The 19505-nt window shown below is 53.5% G+C and overlaps 3 protein-coding genes across 3 annotated transcripts; all 3 read left to right on the top strand.

Moving 5' to 3' along the window:
• Positions 1 to 3253: 3253 nt before the first annotated feature.
• On the top strand, positions 3254 to 3589 carry DICSQDRAFT_70242 (uncharacterized protein; the record flags this gene model as incomplete). Its single annotated transcript, XM_007370179.1, has 2 exons — positions 3254 to 3352; positions 3407 to 3589. Coding segments are annotated over 2 exons (282 nt in total), but the record flags the coding sequence as incomplete, so codon positions are not given.
• A 6058-nt stretch (positions 3590 to 9647) lies between these two features.
• DICSQDRAFT_112285 (uncharacterized protein) lies at positions 9648 to 11734 on the top strand. The gene is made up of 8 exons (XM_007370178.1): positions 9648 to 10063; positions 10125 to 10280; positions 10368 to 10437; positions 10502 to 10574; positions 10637 to 10656; positions 10707 to 11127; positions 11189 to 11621; positions 11693 to 11734. The coding sequence occupies exons 1-7, from the start codon at positions 9830 to 9832 to the stop codon at positions 11262 to 11264; spliced, it is 1050 nt and encodes a 349-aa protein (XP_007370240.1). The 5' UTR covers positions 9648 to 9829; the 3' UTR covers positions 11265 to 11621; positions 11693 to 11734.
• A 5038-nt stretch (positions 11735 to 16772) lies between these two features.
• On the top strand, positions 16773 to 18202 carry DICSQDRAFT_129740 (uncharacterized protein; the record flags this gene model as incomplete). Its single annotated transcript, XM_007370177.1, has 7 exons — positions 16773 to 16997; positions 17054 to 17209; positions 17278 to 17347; positions 17413 to 17485; positions 17552 to 17571; positions 17631 to 18051; positions 18127 to 18202. 7 exons carry the CDS (start codon positions 16773 to 16775, stop codon positions 18200 to 18202), a joined length of 1041 nt encoding a protein of 346 aa, XP_007370239.1.
• Between the last annotated feature and the right edge of the window lie 1303 nt (positions 18203 to 19505).

The following is a 19505-nucleotide window of genomic DNA, read 5'->3' as shown; positions in this document are numbered from 1 at the left end:
CAGCGGTGCAGCGAGATCGACGTTTTCGTCCTATGCTAGGTTTGTTATGCCCAGAGAATCTGTCCAGAAAGTGGATGGAGACGTCGGCAGATCGTTATAGGCTTGTTGACCGAGAATAATTGTACACAATGCGCCCAAATCGGAACCAGATTCGGCACGACACGCTTCTCTGGCCACCTGGGGTTGCCACTGTAAGCCTGATGGCAATTGGACTCAAAACCTTGCGGGACGACTCCGCGTCTCGAGTCATGGAGCTCACTATCTTTCAAATCGTTAAGCTCTCGCGTCGCTCCTCAGTCCCAGCTCGCGACGCTCATGCGGTCGTGTTGCACCCGCTGCCTGCGCACCTCTGCTCGCTGTGCTACAGGCGCTTGATCTGACCTTGAATCCAGGTAGGCAGACGCCCGGTAGGCGCGCGAGGAAATGAGCGAGCGACAAGAATTGAACACGCCTTATGGACCCATATTTGTGCATTGACCTGCATACCTGTGCATATCTGACCACTTGTGCCTTTTGGGCGGACTGAAACGGGCGGAAAAAGATGAGAATCGTGAGCAACAGGGAAGGTTCTCACTGGGGTTCAGGGCCGGTCGGAGGAACACTTGTTTTATCGGCATTCGGTCTTCGCGCGCACTGTAAAGACCGCGCAGGGTTGTTTCAACCCGGTAATACCACCGAAAAAGTTATGATTTGAACAAAGTAAACCTGTTGATTTCCACGCAACCGAATGAATTCTACCCCGCAACCGGGTTGCATCAGGGGTGTGGACTTAAGGCGAAAATGAAGAGATCCAGCAGGTTTCAAACCAATGAATCATGGCTGAATATGAGACCTAAGTCATTGGCCACTGGTGTGATCATTTCCTCGCATTCGTGGATATCGGGCACTTTCTCGATTAACTTATATTTATTATACTTCGTAGATACGGTACAACAGATGGAGTTACTATACAGGGGCAGCGACCGCCAGCTACAGGAGGGTGAAGGTTGTGCTATGGAACAAGGTGTGAATGGAGGCGCGTACACGAAGGACAAGGCTGTTGTTCCACCTACCAACAAAGTAGTGTCTCAGTGTCCCCGAACCGGCAGGCACATCAACTCTGGTAGGCATAGCGAGGAAGGCTCAAAACTGGCCACAGGGCCAAAAGCTCACCATACCCTCTGACTGACCCCACAGTGAAGTTACGCTACTCACCTTCGAGAACTCAATGATGCCGCACACGCGAGCCCAGCAACCTAACTCTCAATCAGGGCTCATACTGTAAGCGATAGAAAGAGAAGCTAAGACGATGCACTTGTAACCCAGTAGCAAAGGTCGACGGAGACGTCTGGCAGGCGGAGGTGGCGGATGAGCAGAAAAAAGTCAAGGCACAAGCGCTGTTGCGGGGCTACAAAGTCGGCCGCTAACGTCATGTTTGGCGCCGATGTTCATGCCTACATGGAGGACTTACATAGTTTTTCGTGATTCCTTACTGCGTGAGCACCCTTTGCAATTAATGCAGTTTTGCGAATGGTGAATATGACACATTATTTCAGTATTACCTGGCATTACCTCGCGAAACTGATGAAAACATGAATTCACCCGCGCGCGTGGTGATTTCAGGTCCCCGCGAACTTCACAGTTCGAACGAGCAGGGAGCTGGGGCCTGAGGGTTAGTGATATCGTGAGAACGAGTGTGCGCGCGAGGACGAAGACTGTACTGCGTTGGGGGCGCCGCTTGTGGCGCGGCCTTCGGGATCCGTATGGCTGAAGAGTCGGCGAGTCATTGTCTAGTCTGCTTGGGGTCCGTTTGTTAGTACTAGTACCTCGATAGTTGCTTTCGGTCAACTCCTCTTGTCTCGCGGTGTATCATAATGGATCCCTGCAATTTCCTGCAACGTGGGTAAGTGGGGTGCGCACTTGTACGCACTCAGTGGGCCTGCATACACGCATTGAGTTCTGTTGGCTTCGTACACGTGAAGCGATGTAGCTGCAGTCTAGAATTTCTCGTCACGAATGCGAGCTGCCGCGAAAAGTTTCAAGAGATGGCTTACGGTTGCACCTCGATTGAGACCCCGGTCAACCAGACATACGGCGAGTCTGACAGGATACGGCACCAAGGCGACTGCGATGAACGGAGAGGACCTCATGTATTAGATGTGCGGGAATGGACAAATCAATGTCATACATGGCACCTCTTCAAGCCACAAACAAAAATCATGGCTGCGAGATCCTGTAACAGAGACAACAAGCTGGTCAAATCGGCCTGGAGTCCAATGTCAACTGCTGATAAGGAAGCAAGCCGGCGTGGTACACTGCAATGCGACACACCCACTCGGGCTTGCTGTGCCACCGTGGTCCGGCTTCTAGCAAGCGTCGCTCCGTTGTCCCACATGCTTGTGATTGCAATGATGCCAGACTCCTGGTAAGCGTCGATGGGGGGGGGGGGAAGACACAAGGGATGACTCGCTGTTTCTGGCCCCGCCCTCTGTAACTCGCCGAAGGCAACTGATATGAGTATGTATCGGACAAGCAATTGGCGTGGTCCCGGTAATGAAGCCGCAAAGGGTTGATTCTCTTCGCGATGAGTGTACAACCGGCTGAGCTCCGGTCTTATGATACTAGATGCTGCAAGGGAGGGCTTCGCTGTGACTTCAAAGAAAGGACATCTTGCTCGGAAATGTCAATACACAGAGACATACGGTTTGGGCCAGACGAAGGAAAGAGTCAGCGGGCGTCTGTGGCAGAGCTAGCGCCGATGATGACGGCAACGGGCGGATCGTGGACCGTCCGCGCGCTTTTCTCTGTCTTCCTCCCGCATCCGCCGCTGCTTGTTCTGACCCCGTGCTATCCTCTTCAGCTTGACACCCACACCTGTCTGGCTCAAGCGTAGCTTAGTCTGACCTGGCATGGCATGCCCTCCGATTTCCGACTATTCGGCTCTGTCTTCTCTATCAAACTGACCTCGCCGCCCACTGGCTCCACCTTTTGGCAGCATCGTCCACGCACAATGTCGACACCTACCCTATCAAAAGATCGTGCACGGAGCTCATACTCCTCGCGTTCTCTCTCGTCTCGTGTTTAGTCCTCTGCTGCCCTCCTCCCAGCACCGACGCTGCCGACCTGTCACCCCTCGGGATCATGCAGCATCTTACTGGACTACTCTTGCTCGCGCTACCGCTCGCATCTGCAGGCGCTGTACATCTCTCAGTTTCTGGTGTACGCGTTGCCGAAACGCTCTCTTAGGCTGCACGGCAAGACAACGACAGCTTCTCTCGCTGTCTCTCCCATCTGCGGACCTCTGTCTGGCAGCGTCTCGGATGTCAATGCAGGGACCCATCTTCATGGTTTCAAGATTATAGTCACGTTTGGGGTGCGTTTCATCACAATTCTTGATGCATGCAGTTGACATTCAACTATATCCCAGGACTCCTTCACCAACGGTGGGCGACAAGACGGAGGTCCGCTTCCTCCACCAGTGATCACGCCTCCGGACGCAGAGGCAGGGGGAAGGTCTACGAATGGGAGGGTGTGGGTGGAGGACCTCGCAGAGCCGTTCAACACGACGGTGATGGAATACGCGGTAAGCATGCCCCGCATCCATCATTGATTGCCTCGTGAGGGCCGTTTTGTTGAGACGAGTCTCCTACTTCATAGCAATTGGGTGCAGTCACCGATCTCAGTCTATGGCCGAGCACAATAAAGAAAGTAGACTTCCCCGGCCAAAGTAAGTGGTGTGCATACTCATTGAGCCTGTATCTGATCGCGTACCTGTGACGCGCTATAGTGCAAACGTTCCTCAACCAATCCAACGATCTGGATCTGGAGACGACTCTGTACATCGTCTTCTTTGGCATAAAGTGAGTGCCAGTCATCCACACGTCTTCTACGTGCCCAGCTGATACTACATGCGTGCATATAGCGACGATGAAGACTCCAAAAGTACATATCTCACGCGTATATCCTCCACTGTGTCCTGATGTCCCGCGTAGCCCACGGCGAAGCGAACCTCCAAGCCGCCGCACAAGTCATCCTGTCCCAAACCCTGATCCTCGCCTCCCCGTCCACCTGCGCCTCGTTACAAACGTCTACAGCCGCGGCACGCATACTTCCGCAGGCGGTGCGATGGTCCAGACGATCTTCTCAGGACTCTCTGACCGTAATTGTGGGATCAACTCCATGGACAACGGGGAAAGCTTGAACGGCAATCCGCCGGGACAGGAGCATTAGAGGGTTCTGCGCATATCTTGGCTGGGATGCTCGATGGACCGCCTGGGTACGAGGTGTTTGGGTACGTGAGCACGGACGCGTGCACCGTGGGATGCTCGGACATGTTTTGCTCGACGGATGGGATGTGCGACGATGCGGATCACCACTTTCACTACCTACCTGGGTTCGCACGCTTCATTCCACGAGGTAGGAAGGTCCTTGGCTGACGAATTTTGTGCATATAGCCACCCTAATAAGGAGGGAAACCTGCTCATGGCGAAGTATGTGAGGGAAGTGCTAGATAGCTGTGTCGAGCAGTGATGGTGCGACTAGTAGAAGTCGAGGAGATGAACGATGGTGTTGCAGGTGCGACAACAGTTGCTCGTCGTAAACACGTGTATCTCACGCACTTGCGCATATAGTGACGTATTCGGATATTGCTAGCGCTGTAATAGCGCCGGGCAGACATCGTGTGGCATTGGCCCTCTCATCTGCACTCGAGCTCCAAATGTTTCCCGATGCTCGCCCATGGGCGAGTGTTGGCCTTCGAGCTTCGTGCTCGATTAGAAGTGAGGGCTTCCAGCTCAGATTATGCTCTGTCGTTGAAAAAGAGTTGCTTTTCGAAGCGGTAACCTGATCACCCCCGCTTTGTGGGGGAGTTGTGATGGGTGATGTGCAGCTCTCTGCGATCGTCTCATCCTCCCATGTTTCTGTGTAGAATGCAGACGATTCATCCCAGCGATTCACACAGCGCGGACAACGCAAGGCGGCGGATCGAGCTCGCGTGGTCAGCCATCGACATCAGCTTGAGGCGTCTGGAACCTGCTCTCGCAGAGCTCGACCTCGTGTTGTTTCATGTTGACTCAGCCTGAGATCTCTCAACTTCGCCGGCCAATATGCACGTTTCTTCTTCGTTGCTGTCGTCATCGGCTGCAGTCGCTGCGCGTCTGTGCATCAGTGTGTCGATCGCGTCTCAGTCTACGTTCCGCATTAGGGGTAGACATCGTTGTGACGTTCACAAGGATCATGCAGGAGCGCTCATCCATGGTTTTGGAGGTTACGGGACATGGTATCTCTTCAATGAGTACTGAGCAGTGACTCCGGCCCAACGTATGCATCCCGGAAGGCTGTTTCGCTGTGTCGTCTCGAGAAGCCTGGCTGAGAGTGCACTTGATCACGTTGTTTGTGTGCACCGAGGCCCTGATCGGTGTGGCCTGAGAATGTGCCCCAGACGAGCTGTCTGTCATTCACGTTTCATATACCGCAGAGCCGCCTTTTCTTTCGCGATTCTTTCAGGACTGGCTACAGACTAGAGACGATAATTGTTGAAATACGAGGTGCGGCGTTCATGTGCTGCGAAGAGGGCATATATACAAGGTTGGCATCGGTTTGTATCGAGAACCCACCCTGATCCTCAGTTGAGCAGCTCGATTGGGATTACGACGTCCTCGATATCTACCCTATAGCTTTGGTATGTTATTCAAGCCTTTCCCCCTTCTGCACTCTGTTCTGGATCCACCCCTTCAACCCCTGATAGCGTGTATGCGACGTCTTCAGCGGCAGATACAACAAAGGCTCAAGGGCTGCTCCTTGCCTACGCCATGGCAGCAGCGTTGTGAGGCGGGTGGTCTCACCCTCGTGATGGTTGAAAATTAATCACAGGACTACGTGTATGTTCTCTGTACATTTACGACACCAATACGTGAGGTTCTGGCACAACGATAGATGTTCAGTGGTTCCCAGTTCCCTCCGCTCCCGCCCTCTTTGTGCCCGTCCTTAACGATTGCACCTTACTACGACTCGGATGGCGTCATCTCCATCTGCTTCAACAAATATGCTCGCCGCTTCGACAACTTCACTATCTCCTTCGAGAAAGTATACCTTGCAGCAAGGTCCTTCCTGGTTCGAGCATCTCTTCCTCATACAGCGCTCCAAGTCAATGTCGATTTCATCGACTAAGTATGGTCTATGGGCTGCTGCTAATGTTGGCATCCAAATAGGGGTAAATATACTGCCTGTTCGCCAGCGATGGCGTGCTCCAGCACAATGCAAGCCTCGCACGGTATCGGCCTTCGCGGACCCTTTCATGGGTTCATGTCTCGGACAGATGGGCTTTCTGTGATTGATATCGACTGGGCTTGTCATCACCTGCGCCCTTTCCTCTGTTTCTTCGTAGTATGGCATAGATACTGAGGCTGCGGGTCTCTGAACCCATCCTGGATGCAATGGAGAGCCGAGGATGTCCGGGCATCGGTAGAGCCGTGGCCAAGCAGTAGGCTAAGCGGATGCAATTGACTACATTGTTATCCAAGGTTTCTGACCAATCATCCTGACAGGTTCCAAGATGCTCCAGACTTCAGCCGTCAATATCTCTATGGCGAATGGAGATTCCAATCCCCATCCCTCACGCAAACTTGAGATCTCATCATTGTCGACTTATTCGCAACATCAGCCCGAAGCTGATAAAGCCTGTCAGCTGTAGTAGGGGGTGATTCTATTACTACTCGTCATAAAGGTTGCCATAACTGAGGACTCTCATCTATATCGGCCTACTGCCAATGACAGATATCTAGGCTTTGAAGCGGGTGGGGGTGTGAGGCTTGCTAGGACCTAGTCAAGAGTCCATGGTAATGGAGTAGATACTAGCTTGACCTCTCGACCCATGCTTCTGACGCCGGACTCCTCACACAAGATTTAGACATCTTCATGATAGGGTGTTTCAACAATAGGATGTTTTTCGAAGTACTTGGCTTGACGGTCTGCCTTCGTGATGCTCTGAATACTCCCCCTCCAGGGACAAAGTTGAGGCTCTTGAACGAATCAGCAATAATCTCGAGGATGAGAGATTTTGTTGTGCAGAAAAACATGTGTGAAGCGACGTTTGACATTCATTATGGACCTCAGGTTATACTTGGCACATCAGAAGTATGCCGCAGCTACGTCAATCTAGGCTCCGTCCCCGACAGATTTCTTGATTCCAGGCTGTGTATGAAAGACAATAGAAAATCCATGTCACGTTAGCGCTCCAGCTATCGTCCTGGAACACTCTATGCTCATGCTCCTCTGCCTCACCAATACCCGTATCCCCCTGAAAGACGTCAGGAAGCTCCTCTATGGCCAAGTCTCATGCCGGGACACCTTGGTCATCTTCTCAATTGACACACGGAAACAATGTGCAGTCAATCTACTCCCCACTTCTCTCTGCAACTAGTCTGCATGTTCTAGGACAACAAAATCTAGCAGCCGCCCATGGGTCAACTCCTTATGAGGTTTCAGTCGCCAGCGGTGACACCTTGGCAGGATGTGCTCTGTGTCCTGAGGTTGCAGCGGAAAACGTTGTCACCTCTCTATCCCACCTATCCCGTCTGTCGATAACCCGTCTGTCTTTCTCCCGTCCGTCATTATCCCGCCCATCGATATCCCGTCCACTGCTCCCTTCATCCCCAGCATCCTCTACCCCCTCCTCCTTTTCCCAGGCAGGCACAGGTTCGATTACTGATCATGGTATGCTCACGATGTCTATTGTGCTCGTGAGATTGACAGCGGTGACCTGTATACCACAGTCACATCTTCACCACCGATCACAACCACTAACACACACTCTGCGACTACCGTCGATGGTGGCAGTGATACTAGCTTTGACGGCGGTGCAACGCAAACATCTTCTTCCACTGCACCCACGACCAACATGATGCCCCCGAATGGATCTCCATCACAGGTGTGTCGCAGCTTGATTTGGCGAGTATGACTACTCAAGCCTTCCTGTTCATTGATTAGATGTCTGCTCTATCCAAGTCCTCTCCGAACTCAGCCTCTGCTGTAGGTCTTCTGACCTCTTCAAGCACTCAGTTCACTCAATTCCCACCACCCAGAACTCCTCGAGCACCCATGCCGATCCTGGAAATGCGACTCCTGCTTTGACCTCGTCGATGGCCCCAAGTAGCTCGTCCATTAGTACTGGAGACCTTGTGGGAATTGCTATAGGGGCATGTGTTTTCGCTATTGGCCTGGCCTTGATCATACTCGCGTACATCAAAAAACGCAAACGGTATCCTCTACGTTTGCGTACAGCGAGGCTCCTAGGTCCGCATAAATATTAGTTCACCCGTTGAGGATAAGTACAAGTACTAACATTGCTGTGTCGATCTACACATAGGCATCAAATGGTGGAAAGCTGTTCGGAAGCTTGGATATCGAGAAAGCACATCACCCTCAAGGCCTCGTAGCACTGCTACTTCGAGTCATGACAATGTGTTCGGACTCGTTCCGGAATCACGAATCAACAGTGAGTAGCGTCAGATTATGGTGCCGTGAATAATCATTTTATGGAAGTTGTCCCGGCCGGTTCTCTAGTATCCCAACTCTGTATCGCCGATACAGCTCCATCCCACTCTCATGCTCTTGCTCATGGAGAACACATCGCATCTAATACGCCAGAAGGACGTCTCAGTGATATCTGGAATAGCCCCACACAAGAAAGGACGGAGACTACCACCACACGGGAAAGGGGTGTAACAGCGACTGACATGTCTGAGCATTGGCCCGAGGTAGCGAGAGCGAGGGTACAATGGCACGCAACAGACGGTGGCGTGAGGCTTGCTGGAGGGAGATTGGATGAGGAAGCGGTGGACGATGTTGATCAAGAGAGCATGTCCGAAGGATCTATCCTTCCACCGCCCTATTCGTCACACTTTGGTTAGTGTCAACGCGGACTTAGGACAGTGCTTGTGGAAGGCATCGGGGGAGGTCGCGGGGTTACTGCGACTTCGAATGGCAGATCGCTTCTGTGTCTATCTTGCACTGTAATTAACGGGACCCGCGTCTTGAGTGTGGGTGCCAGTTCAAGTCCGCAGGTGCGTTCAACGGGGAATTTGGAGTGAAGAGAGGCGGCGGCGGCGGCGTCAGCACCAACGAATCGACGTGGAAGCTCTCAAACACTTCGTCCACGCCTGCGCGATCGCGGAATCCGCGTCGCGCCGGCCCGGAGGAAAGCGGGAAGGACATAGAGAGTGCTCTGAGACGAGCTTTTCAGTTGAGTTCACGCTCCGGACAGAGGGTAACGATATAGCAAAGGGTTGGTTCTCTTCGCGATGAGCGTACAACTTGTGCTTCAGGCTGCAAGGAGTGCTTTGCTGCAACTTCAGAAAGAGGTCATGAGTCTTTCTCGGAAATATCGATAGAATCGGACATACGTATAAGTATATATGGACGGAGTCAGCGGGCGTCTATAGCCGAACTACTGTAGCGCTGATGACGGCAACGGGCAGATCGTGGACTGTCCCATGTCCGCTCTTCTCTGTCTTCCTCCCACATCTGCCGCTGCTCGCTCTGACCTCGTGCTATCCTCTCCAGCTTCACATCCACATGGTCATCCTTGTCTGGCTCAAGTGTAGCCCACTCTGACCTCGCACGGCATACCCTCCGATTTCCGACCACCCGGCTTCCGTCTTTTCCATCGAACTGACCTCGCCGCCCACTGGCTCCACCTTTTGGCAGCATCGTCCATGCACAATGTCGACACCTACCCTACTAATAAGATGCACGGGGCCTATACTCCTCGCGTTCTCTTCCGTCTCGTGTTCAGTCCTCTGCTGCCCTCCCTCCTCCCGCCACCGACGCCGCCATCCTCTCGCCCCTCAGGATGAAGCATCTTGCTGGACTACTCATACTCGCGCTACCGCTTGCTCCTGCAGGCGCTGTGCATCTGCCAGTCTCTGGGGTACGTGTTGCCGAATCGCTCTCACAGGTCGCACGGCAAGACAACGACGGCATCACTCTCGCTGTCTCCCCCGTCTGCGGATCTCTGTCTGGCAACGTCTCGGATGCCAATGCAGGGATCCATCTTCCTAGCTTCAAGACTATAGTCGCGTTTGGGGTGCGTTTTTTGCGGTTTCTCCTGTGAAGCTGACATCCAACTACATCTCCGACTGAACAAGGACTCCTACACGGACGGTGGGCGACAAGACGGCGGTCCGCTTCCTCCACCAGTGATCACGCCTCCGGACGCAGAGGCAGGGGGAAGGTCTACGAATGGGAGAGTGTGGGTAGAAGACCTCGCGGCGCCGTTCAACGCGACGTTGATGGACTACGCGGTAAGCACGTCGCGCATAGATCATTAAATCCAAATGCGACCTCAGGCCTCGGGGCCGTCTTGCTGAGACGAACCTATCCTTCCATAGCAATCGGGTGCAGTCACAGATCTCAGTCTCTGGCCGAGTGCAGTTAAGAAGGTGGACTTCCTCGGTCAAAGTACGTGGTGTGCATACTGATATTCTGAGCCTGTCTCTGATCGTATACCTGTGGCGCGCTATAGTGCAAACGTTCCTCAACCAGTCCAACGACCTGGATCCGGAGACGACTCTATACATCGTCTTCTTTGGCATCAAGTGAGTGCTTATCATCTATACGTCTTCTCCGCGCCTGGCTTACGCCGCATGCGCGCGTATAGTGACTATGAAGACTCCAAAAGTACGTATCTCATGTGTATACCCTCCACTATGTCCTGACATCCCACGTAGCCGACGGCGAAGCGAACCTCCAAGCCGCCGCGCAAGTAATTCTATCCCAAATTCGCATCCTCGCCTCCGCTCCCACCTCCGCTCGTTCCTTCCTCGTCACAGACGTCTATGGCCGCGGCACGCACACCTCCGCAGGCGACGCGATGGTCCAGACGATCTTCTCCGGGCTCTCCGACCTCAATCGCGGGATCAACTCCACCGGCAATGGCGAAGGCCTGAACGGGAAGCCGCCAGGGCCTGCGCTGAAGGTCGCGTTCGCGGAGTTTGCGCGGATCTGGGACGGGGTGCTCGACGGATCGCCTGGGTTCGAGGCGTTTGGGTACACGAGCACGGACGCATGCATCGTGGATTGCTCGGATACGTTTTGCTCGACGGACGGAATGTGCGACGATCCGGATCATTACTTCTACTATATTCCTGGGTGCGTAGGATTGGTGTTGCGGGTTTGGGACACCTTGAGCTGACGGGTTTTGAGCATATAGGCATCCGAATAAGGAGGGACACGTGCTCATGGCGGAGTATGTGCGGGAGGTGCTGGATCGTTGTGTCGAACAGTGACAGTGCGAGTGGTGTTTGGGGCAGCGAGGGGCCGAAGGCGGAGAATATCGTGAGGTGCGACAACAGCTGCTTGTTGGACGCACATGTATCTCATCGTCCGGCGCATATAGTAGCTGGTTAAGACTTTGCTGGTTCTGTCATAGCACTAGGAAGAAGACATCGTGCTGCATCGGCATTCGCGTCCGCGTTCGAGCCTCGAACTTTGTCTTGATGGTCGACCATAACGCAGAGCTAACTTCGGGGCGCCATTGTCATTGCGTCACAGGCGATCTCGAAATCACCCTTTGTGCCAATATCCTCGGAGTGTCCTTCTCGCAGTACGATCTACCTCGATGATGTGGCTGAGTGCATTGGATGGTACGCAGCTTTTCGAAGTCCCTCGCGATCGTCTCATCCTTACATGTCTTTGGCTATGGATCGGGCACAAGTGACTCATGCCAGCGATCTACACAGCACGGACGATACACGGCAGCCTTGGAGCCTCAAAACCTGCTCTTGCATAGCTCGACCTCGTGTCGTTTCAGATGGTCTCGTCCTGAGCTTCGTGGGCCGCCATGCACGTTTCATCGGTGAAATCATCAGACGCCGCCTTATTGCACCCTACGATGTCATCATCGGTTGCGGTCGCTGCGCGTTTGTGTATCGCTGTGTCGATTTGCGTCCGAGTCAGTCGACGTTCTGCATTCGGGGTAGACGGCATTGTGGCGTTCACGACAATCGTATACGAACGTTCATTCCTGAATGTGGAGATTGCCAAAGAGGAACATCTTGAAGCCTATGATATAGCCGTGAGTTGGGTCCAACGTACGCCGCCACTTGGAGGCTGTTCCATCGATCGGATTGTTTCTAGAACGTCCGGATGCAACGAGGATGTCTCGTGGCATACCATTGGCACTGTACTTGCGCTTCGACCGACGGCATCATGGCCATGGGCGAGAAGGTGACCCAGACACGCTGACTGTTCGCGTTTCATGGACCACAGAGCCGTCGTGTTGGTCTTTTGTGGTCGAATCCTGCGCTTGACGCGCACCCCGGCCAAAGAATCACAGCCTCCGTCTGGCGCATGACAGAGAAATCTTCGTCGTGTCTGTTCCGATCCGTGCATGACTGACTGCAGATCAGAGTCGAACCTTGTCCGATGAATACGAGGGGCAGGGTTCATGCACTGCGACAGAGGACATATAAACGAAGTTGCTTCGAGAATTCCATATCGGTACTCACTTGTTAACAGCTCGACTGGGAACGTCGGGATAACGGTGTCTTCGGTATCCACCTCAAAGTTTCACTGTGCCTTTTGGCCTCCCTTACCCGGAGGTGTTCAAGTTATTGAACGACGTACGCACTTACTGCATCTTCTACGACGTATCCATCAAGGGCTCCAAGGGCCGATCGAGCAACTCGCCTTCGCCATGTCAGTCTCATCATTGGATGGATGGTCTGATGGACACAGTTGGGGATTCCCTACCGCAGTACGTGTTTGGTCTTATACATCTACTCCTTTGACGACTGAAACCTTAGCGTGGTGATAGTTATTCAGCGGTTCCCACTTCCCTCCGTTCTCGCCTGCTTCTCTTACGTCGTTAGACCCATCAGTGTCTATGATTGCAACGGACACTCCAAGTTCCAAGCCGACCAACTTAGGCTCAACACGACTTACAACAGATCCCTCTTCTGCATCGACGACACTGGCCTCTACAGCATCTTCGACTTCCCCATCGGGTCCAGCCCAGACCTCTCGCCCTCACACAGCTGTTCCAACGGCTACCTCAGCTTCATCGACCAAGGACGGTCTCAGGGTGCCTCTCGTGATTGGCCTTGGGATCGGAGCTAGCGTTTTCACCATCTGTGTGATGGCGGCGGTGTACTTATTCGCAGTACGGCGCAAGCGTCGCTCTGCACTGGCCATCGCGGAGCCTTTCGTAGGTTCGTGTCTCGATTTTGCAGACTTTCCACTAGTAACGATTACTGCATCTTTTCATGATTCGTTGCCTTTGCACCCAACTCTTCACCAGCCCGGCATGACTCCTGGAGACTCGGGTCGAGCGCGCGCCCACCAAGCTCAGATTCCCTGGCCAGTGCCGTGATTCAGGGGAAGGTCGTGGATATCCGAGCTTCGATAGGGTCGCGCACGAGCAGTATGTAGACGCGCTTGTATCAGTGGTCCATTAAGGTCTCTGACGAATTACCCAACAGGTTCTATGATGCCCCAGGTTTCAGACGTCGACACGGCTATTGAGAGTGATGATGCTCGTCGTTCTCCTCCGCGCAAAGCGTATACCGCCCCTGTTCACCTGTTGGGACCCCGCCGACATCTGAGGAGCACGCCTAGGGACGTCTCCGTCCAGGAGTCTCATCCAAATCAGACTATCGAGGACAACAGAGCCGTGAGGTATGAAGCGGACGAAGGTGTGAGGCTTGCGGGAGGGCGACCCAGCGAGGAAATTCGCGATAACGGACTAGATACCGGCTTGGACTCAGGACGCACGCTTCCACCGCCTTACTCCTCGCATTTTGTCCAGAATCGAGCTATCTCCTAACGCACTAACCTATATTGTAGTTCTTTGCCTCCCCATGAGCTGAGAATAATACAGAGAATATACAAATTGACTCAATCTTACGGCTGGCAAGTATTGGCGTACAGTTTCGTGAGGTCTGAAAGGCGTTTCACTCGAGGGGCTCATTCACTGTATGCGGCTATGGTTACTGAGGTTGCATCCTCCTATACCACTACACGTGTCGCTGACCTACTCCTGTGATATATACGGTATGAAAACAAGGGAATTGATAGATAATGTACTAGGAGAACCAATCTTCTGTACAAATTCGGGATGGGCATTGAATCATCCTCAGTCAAGGCAACTCGTGTCGGCTACGTAGTCCATACGCGAGAGGAGATCTGTCAGTGATGCATCCTGAAGCAGTTATGTACCACCTGAAGACTTACAGCTAGGCCTGATTAAAACATACCACGAGCTACCGCCGCCCCATAAATCTCTGATATGCGCTTCCATCACCCCGTCTTGCAAGCACGATCAGCCTCAGTGCACATGACGGCGGCACTCACATGCAGTGTCGTCCGCTAGATGATACTGAGCATCGCTACACACCTGATGGGCCACGAATGACAAGGGGGTAAGAATGATTGGCCAAGCCACCAACGTTGATCACCTCAGTCATATTCTGAGCGACGCGGCCGAAGGCGACGCTGAAAGGGCTACTTTAGACAACATGTCTGGAAAGCGAGTAGATCAGAGTAGTGCCCACGTCTGAAAGCATTATAGATCCATTCCGTGGTGAGCAGCAGTGAACCCACATGGTAAGTGGAAGCGGGCAGTGAGTGCCTAACGCACGTACGAGTTTGTAGGGTGCTACAACGTGACGAGGCGAAGAGCGGGGCATATGAAGTTAGATGGCGTCGCGGATAATGTTCGCTGGAAGGCTCACGGGTACCGTGATCCCAAGCCAACTCAGTCTTCGCGCACTGGATCACTTCGTACAAATGGCTAGGGCCCCAACGGAATGTTAGAGCGTTTCCCTTGTGCTTGAAAACGTGGAGCCCTTTGTTGTTGTCGTCTGCGAGAATCATAGGTTCCTGTGGAACGACGGCAGACCCCACAAGGCCGGCTAAGAGTAGAAGCAGAACGACAGGTCTCATACTGATGTAGATGAAGGTAAAGACTGGTGACGCAGGGTGGGGAGAAGAGGGAGAAATCGAGGTTAAATGACTCCCGGTACTAGGAGATGGGATCCCAGGACCGTAGAGTCGCAGACCCTGCATTGCGCCGGTCTATGACCTCTGCTGAATGAGACGGTGGCAAGGCGCGATCGATAGCTGGGTAATCAGTATGCAAGTTACGGTATGTCCGACTCCGATGTCAAAGGATTGTCCACGTTTAGATGGCCGCCGTGACCTAGACGTCCATCATAGCGTTCTACGGACGGCAGATCGCAGTTGATACTCAGCACTCGAAGCATGTCGCTCCTCGCATTCAAAATGAGGCTCGGAAATTGTCTCATCAAAATACGAACCGATTCCTGTTGACGCGGTCAAGCGGTCATGGTATCACGGACTTCGTCATGGCCCCCAGCGCATCGGGAGTGCAAGTCAGCAGAAGTCCACCTGCACGCGTACACGTTGCGAGGGCACTAAGAAAATGTATAGTCAGCACAAACATTCATTAGTACAACGGAGATGGCAAGGCCATGAAGAATTGGAAAGGAATGGTGGGTTGAGTCAGTAAACCTAGTGGGGCCAGCGAAGGAGTCCACATGCTAATGTGTAGTAAACACTAGATCGGAAACTACGTGCTTGTTAGAGCATGGAACGCAGGTGAAGGGAGAAGACTCGGATGCCCCTGCGTCGATGGCTGGCAACACGATCTTGGGCGGTGTATATCCTACATTGAGGATTAAGACGTAGTTGATGGCAAATTTTAGCAACTCTTGACCGATTCACCGTAGCATAGCCCTTGAAAGGAGGCTCAAGCGGGAGACCCTCGAGATGGCATACTCCGTGTAGTGCGATAGACTGAGGAACGATAAGTGCTGTGATTGAGTGACAAGTAGACGCATGTTACCTGGGGGAAAGAAGACGTGTGTAAATCCTTATGCACTGACGACAGGGCGCAAGGGACTGAGACTTCTGGACACGGCCGAGAGGTTGACAGAGCGTGCACTCGATTTGTCACCAGTGTGAGCGGCAACGCCTTATAAGAGCTGATTCGGCGTAGACACGAGGATAGAAGGCTGTATTTTCGGATGGATCCATATGGGAAAACGTGGATTGAATGCGCGGCCCTACCGCCCTGTGCATCTGCCGATTGTAGGGACTCCAAGTGACGACAGCACGTCGCACTTCGGGCGTGGTGAACTGCGACCATGAGACCTGAGAGGAGACATCGCGAGCGAGGTGGACCTCGGGTGGTGTACTCGGGACCTTGTAGGACCTCTCGCAGTTCCAAGACTGCATTTATACGTGGAATGTGTCCTGATTCCTGAAAGAGGTGACATATGCAAAGCCTGCGATGCAACGTCGCGGAGAAGGCTGTCTAACTCATCGGGCCGGTCTGGGCCGACAGGTTCAGGGCAGGCCTACCCCCAGGATGGGCGCTTTCACTGCCTCCACGAACAAGATATGTCCCATCTCCGCCCGCTCTGACTTGTCCAACTCCCCATTTCGAATCTTTCGCACTATCGATTCCCATTGTATCCTCATCAGTCTTCAGTTCCACTGTACAATTTACCTCATAGGCCATCTACAGAACGCAGAATGCCTGAAGTGGTCATGACTTCGGCCTGATCGGTCACGCGCCAGTTCTCTTTCGTCCTCTCGGTCGCCTGCGGCTGCTTCCCATCAGACATCCACCACCTCTGCTCCACCCCCGCCATCACATAACTGGCCTTTTAGCATTGGATCTAGGTCTAGTAGTGGTCCTGAGAAACTCAGGAGATCTCCTCGTCTGCTGCTCAACACCTCCGAAGCTCGACTCGTGGCCCGTCTTGAAGGTCATGCTCAGCCATCTCGCTCTGCTGCTGCTATCCGTATCCGTGCATGCTCTTCGGACACCTCAGGAATGGCGAACCTCTCAACACATTCTGAGTCCATCTCGCCCTGACGACAATGACGGCATCCATCTCGCCGTATCACCCAACTGTGGGCCTCTGTCGGGCAATGCAGTCGATGTCAACGCAGGAGTAGACCTGAAGAGAATTAAGACTATCGTCGCATTCGGGGTATGTGCTTCATAACGCTGCCTCTTGATGGACCAACGCCGAACTCGGCGAGCCAGGACTCGTATACCGATGGAGGTCGCGACGACGGTGGACCCCTTTCTCCTGCGGTTGTCGTCCCTCCCGATGCGGAGGCAGGTGGGAGGTCTACGAACGGCAAGGTCTGGGTCGAGCATCTGGCGGACGACTATGGGGCTACGCTGATGGACTACGCGGTGAGTGCACGCGCCCGCGTCCGGCACCTCTGCATGCTCACTTGAAGGTTCAACTATGGTACTCCTAGCAATCCGGGGCGTGTACGGATCTCAGCCTGTGGCCGAGTGCGATCAAGAAAGTCGATTTCCTGGGACAAAGTGAGTATCGAGCCGTCCTGTTCCATACCTTGCGTGCTTAAGACGGGTCGTTGACTTGGTGGAAGTGGTGACATTCCTGAACCAGTCAAACACTCTCAATCCCGAGTCTACGTTATACGCTGTGTTCTTCGGTATAAAGTGCGTACAACATCTCCAGACGACCCTGCTAGTCAGACTCAGACTCTGAGACTGACACCCATGCAGCGACTTTGGAGATTCGAAGAGTATGTCTCATCCCCGTGTCTTCCACCTCTGTCCCACCTGACCATCCCTTTATCTGTAGCCGACGGTGAAGCGAACCTGCAAGCTGCCGCGCAAGTGATCCTCTCCCAACTCCGCATCCTCGCCTCCCCGCCTACAAACGCGCGCTCCTTCCTCCTCGCTGACGTCTATGGCCTCGGCACGCATACCCCGGCAGGGGACGCGATGGTGCAGACGATGTTCTCTGGGCTATATGACCTCTCGCGTGGAATCAATTCGACGGGGCACGGCGAAGGGATCGACGGGAAGCCTCCAGGACCGGCGTTGAAGGTGGCGTTCGCGGGATTCAGCCGGATCTGGGACGGGGTGTTGGGCGCGGACCCGGGATACGAGGCGTTTGGGTACGTGAGCACGGACGCGTGCATAGTCGATTGCTCGATCGTGTTCTGCTCGACGGACGGGATGTGCGATGACCCGGACCACTATTTCTATTATATCCCGAGGTGAGTAGAAGTGTGCCGTTGTGTGGTCATGGAGGGAATAATGGGCTGATGCGTGGTTGCGCATGTGCGATGTAGTCATCCTTCGAAGGAGGGCATGAGGATCATGGCGGACTACGTGGAGCAGGTGCTCGAGCGGTGCATCGAGCAATAGGAAATAGGTACGTGTGTCAAATACCGCGCATGTCGTCTCTCACATCATAAATGTCGCAGGTAGCAGACCATACATGTACAGTACAATCAACGAATGAGGCATTTCCTCGTCAATTCACGGACTGCAACCTACCCCTCACCGGGCTTACCGTGTGGTTGAACGCGATCCTCTGTCGAAGAGTCGCGAAACCATCCCGGGTGACCCCATGAGGCCGGGTTCGATCCTGTCCGGGTTCACTTGTGTTCATCCGTGCGACATCGACGAGTGGAGCTGGGAGCTATCCGAGGCTACCAAATCTACGTAGCGGTGGTGTGATTCCCTTGCGATGCGTTCTACCTCCTCGTGCACGCCAGTCCAAGTCTCGTAGTAGTTGGTGGCTGACCCACGGGTGGGATCTCGAGGAGCTCATCGTTCGATGTTCCTCTCCCAGGACTGGAATATCATCGAATGGAAAGCTTACCCTCCTTGACGTTGTCGAGATCCCGGGTATCACAAAGAATGCAATCCTGCACGAGGAAGCGCTGCATAGATTCAGTATGGCCGATCAGTTTTCGTGGGTGGCGGAGTATGGATGACGAGGGATGCGTTCTTTTCTACCGCTTTGGAAACCGGTAGAATCAGACTGGAGCTGGTAGACTCTCGGGAGCCGTGAGGCACTTGGAGTAGCGATGTAGTTTGGTGATGCCTTCTAAGAGTTCCAGGAAAACGCGCCCAAATGTCTCTCACGAATGTGTGAACGATAATACTCGTCTTGAGAGCAGGGAAGTACAGATTTGAAGATGCAGACGATCTGTAGGTTTTCAGGTGGTGCTCACACGGCAATCTCCGAAAACGAACAGATGCAATGTGTTTGCCAGAACTCGATGCTATCCACCTGTCTGCTCCAATCAGCGCCCACCCTGACCGTCTTTCGAAGCTACTTCGTCGGGTTCTGGGTCATATAGTCGAGCGCCCTGGCGTTCCACCTGAGTAAATAGAGTCTTCAGAGATTTCCACCTTGCACGTTGTTCTTGCCCCACACAATGCTATGAACAAGAGCTTCTGCAATGATGGATTCGGGGATAGAAGAGAGAACTCTGCTCCAAGATGTCCGGTCCCGCTTCCTCCATTCAGGAACCGAACAGTATCATCGTCGGTCGTGAGTGCGAATAGTAGACCTTCCGTATCGCATGTCATCTGTCGGTATCACTAATTCGAGAAGTCAACCGTGCTGCATCTAGCTTCGCTTTCTTAGGAGCATGCTATCATCACTGGCGGAAGGTCACTGCATAGCGGATGGATGAAGAAACTGCACTCACTGATA

The sequence above is a fragment of the Dichomitus squalens genome, assembly GCF_000275845.1.
Source record: "Dichomitus squalens LYAD-421 SS1 unplaced genomic scaffold DICSQscaffold_62, whole genome shotgun sequence".
Classification (NCBI taxonomy): Eukaryota; Fungi; Basidiomycota; class Agaricomycetes; order Polyporales; family Polyporaceae; genus Dichomitus; species Dichomitus squalens.
Note: the sequence above shows the minus strand (reverse complement) of the source record. Positions and strands in the feature narration are given on the sequence as shown.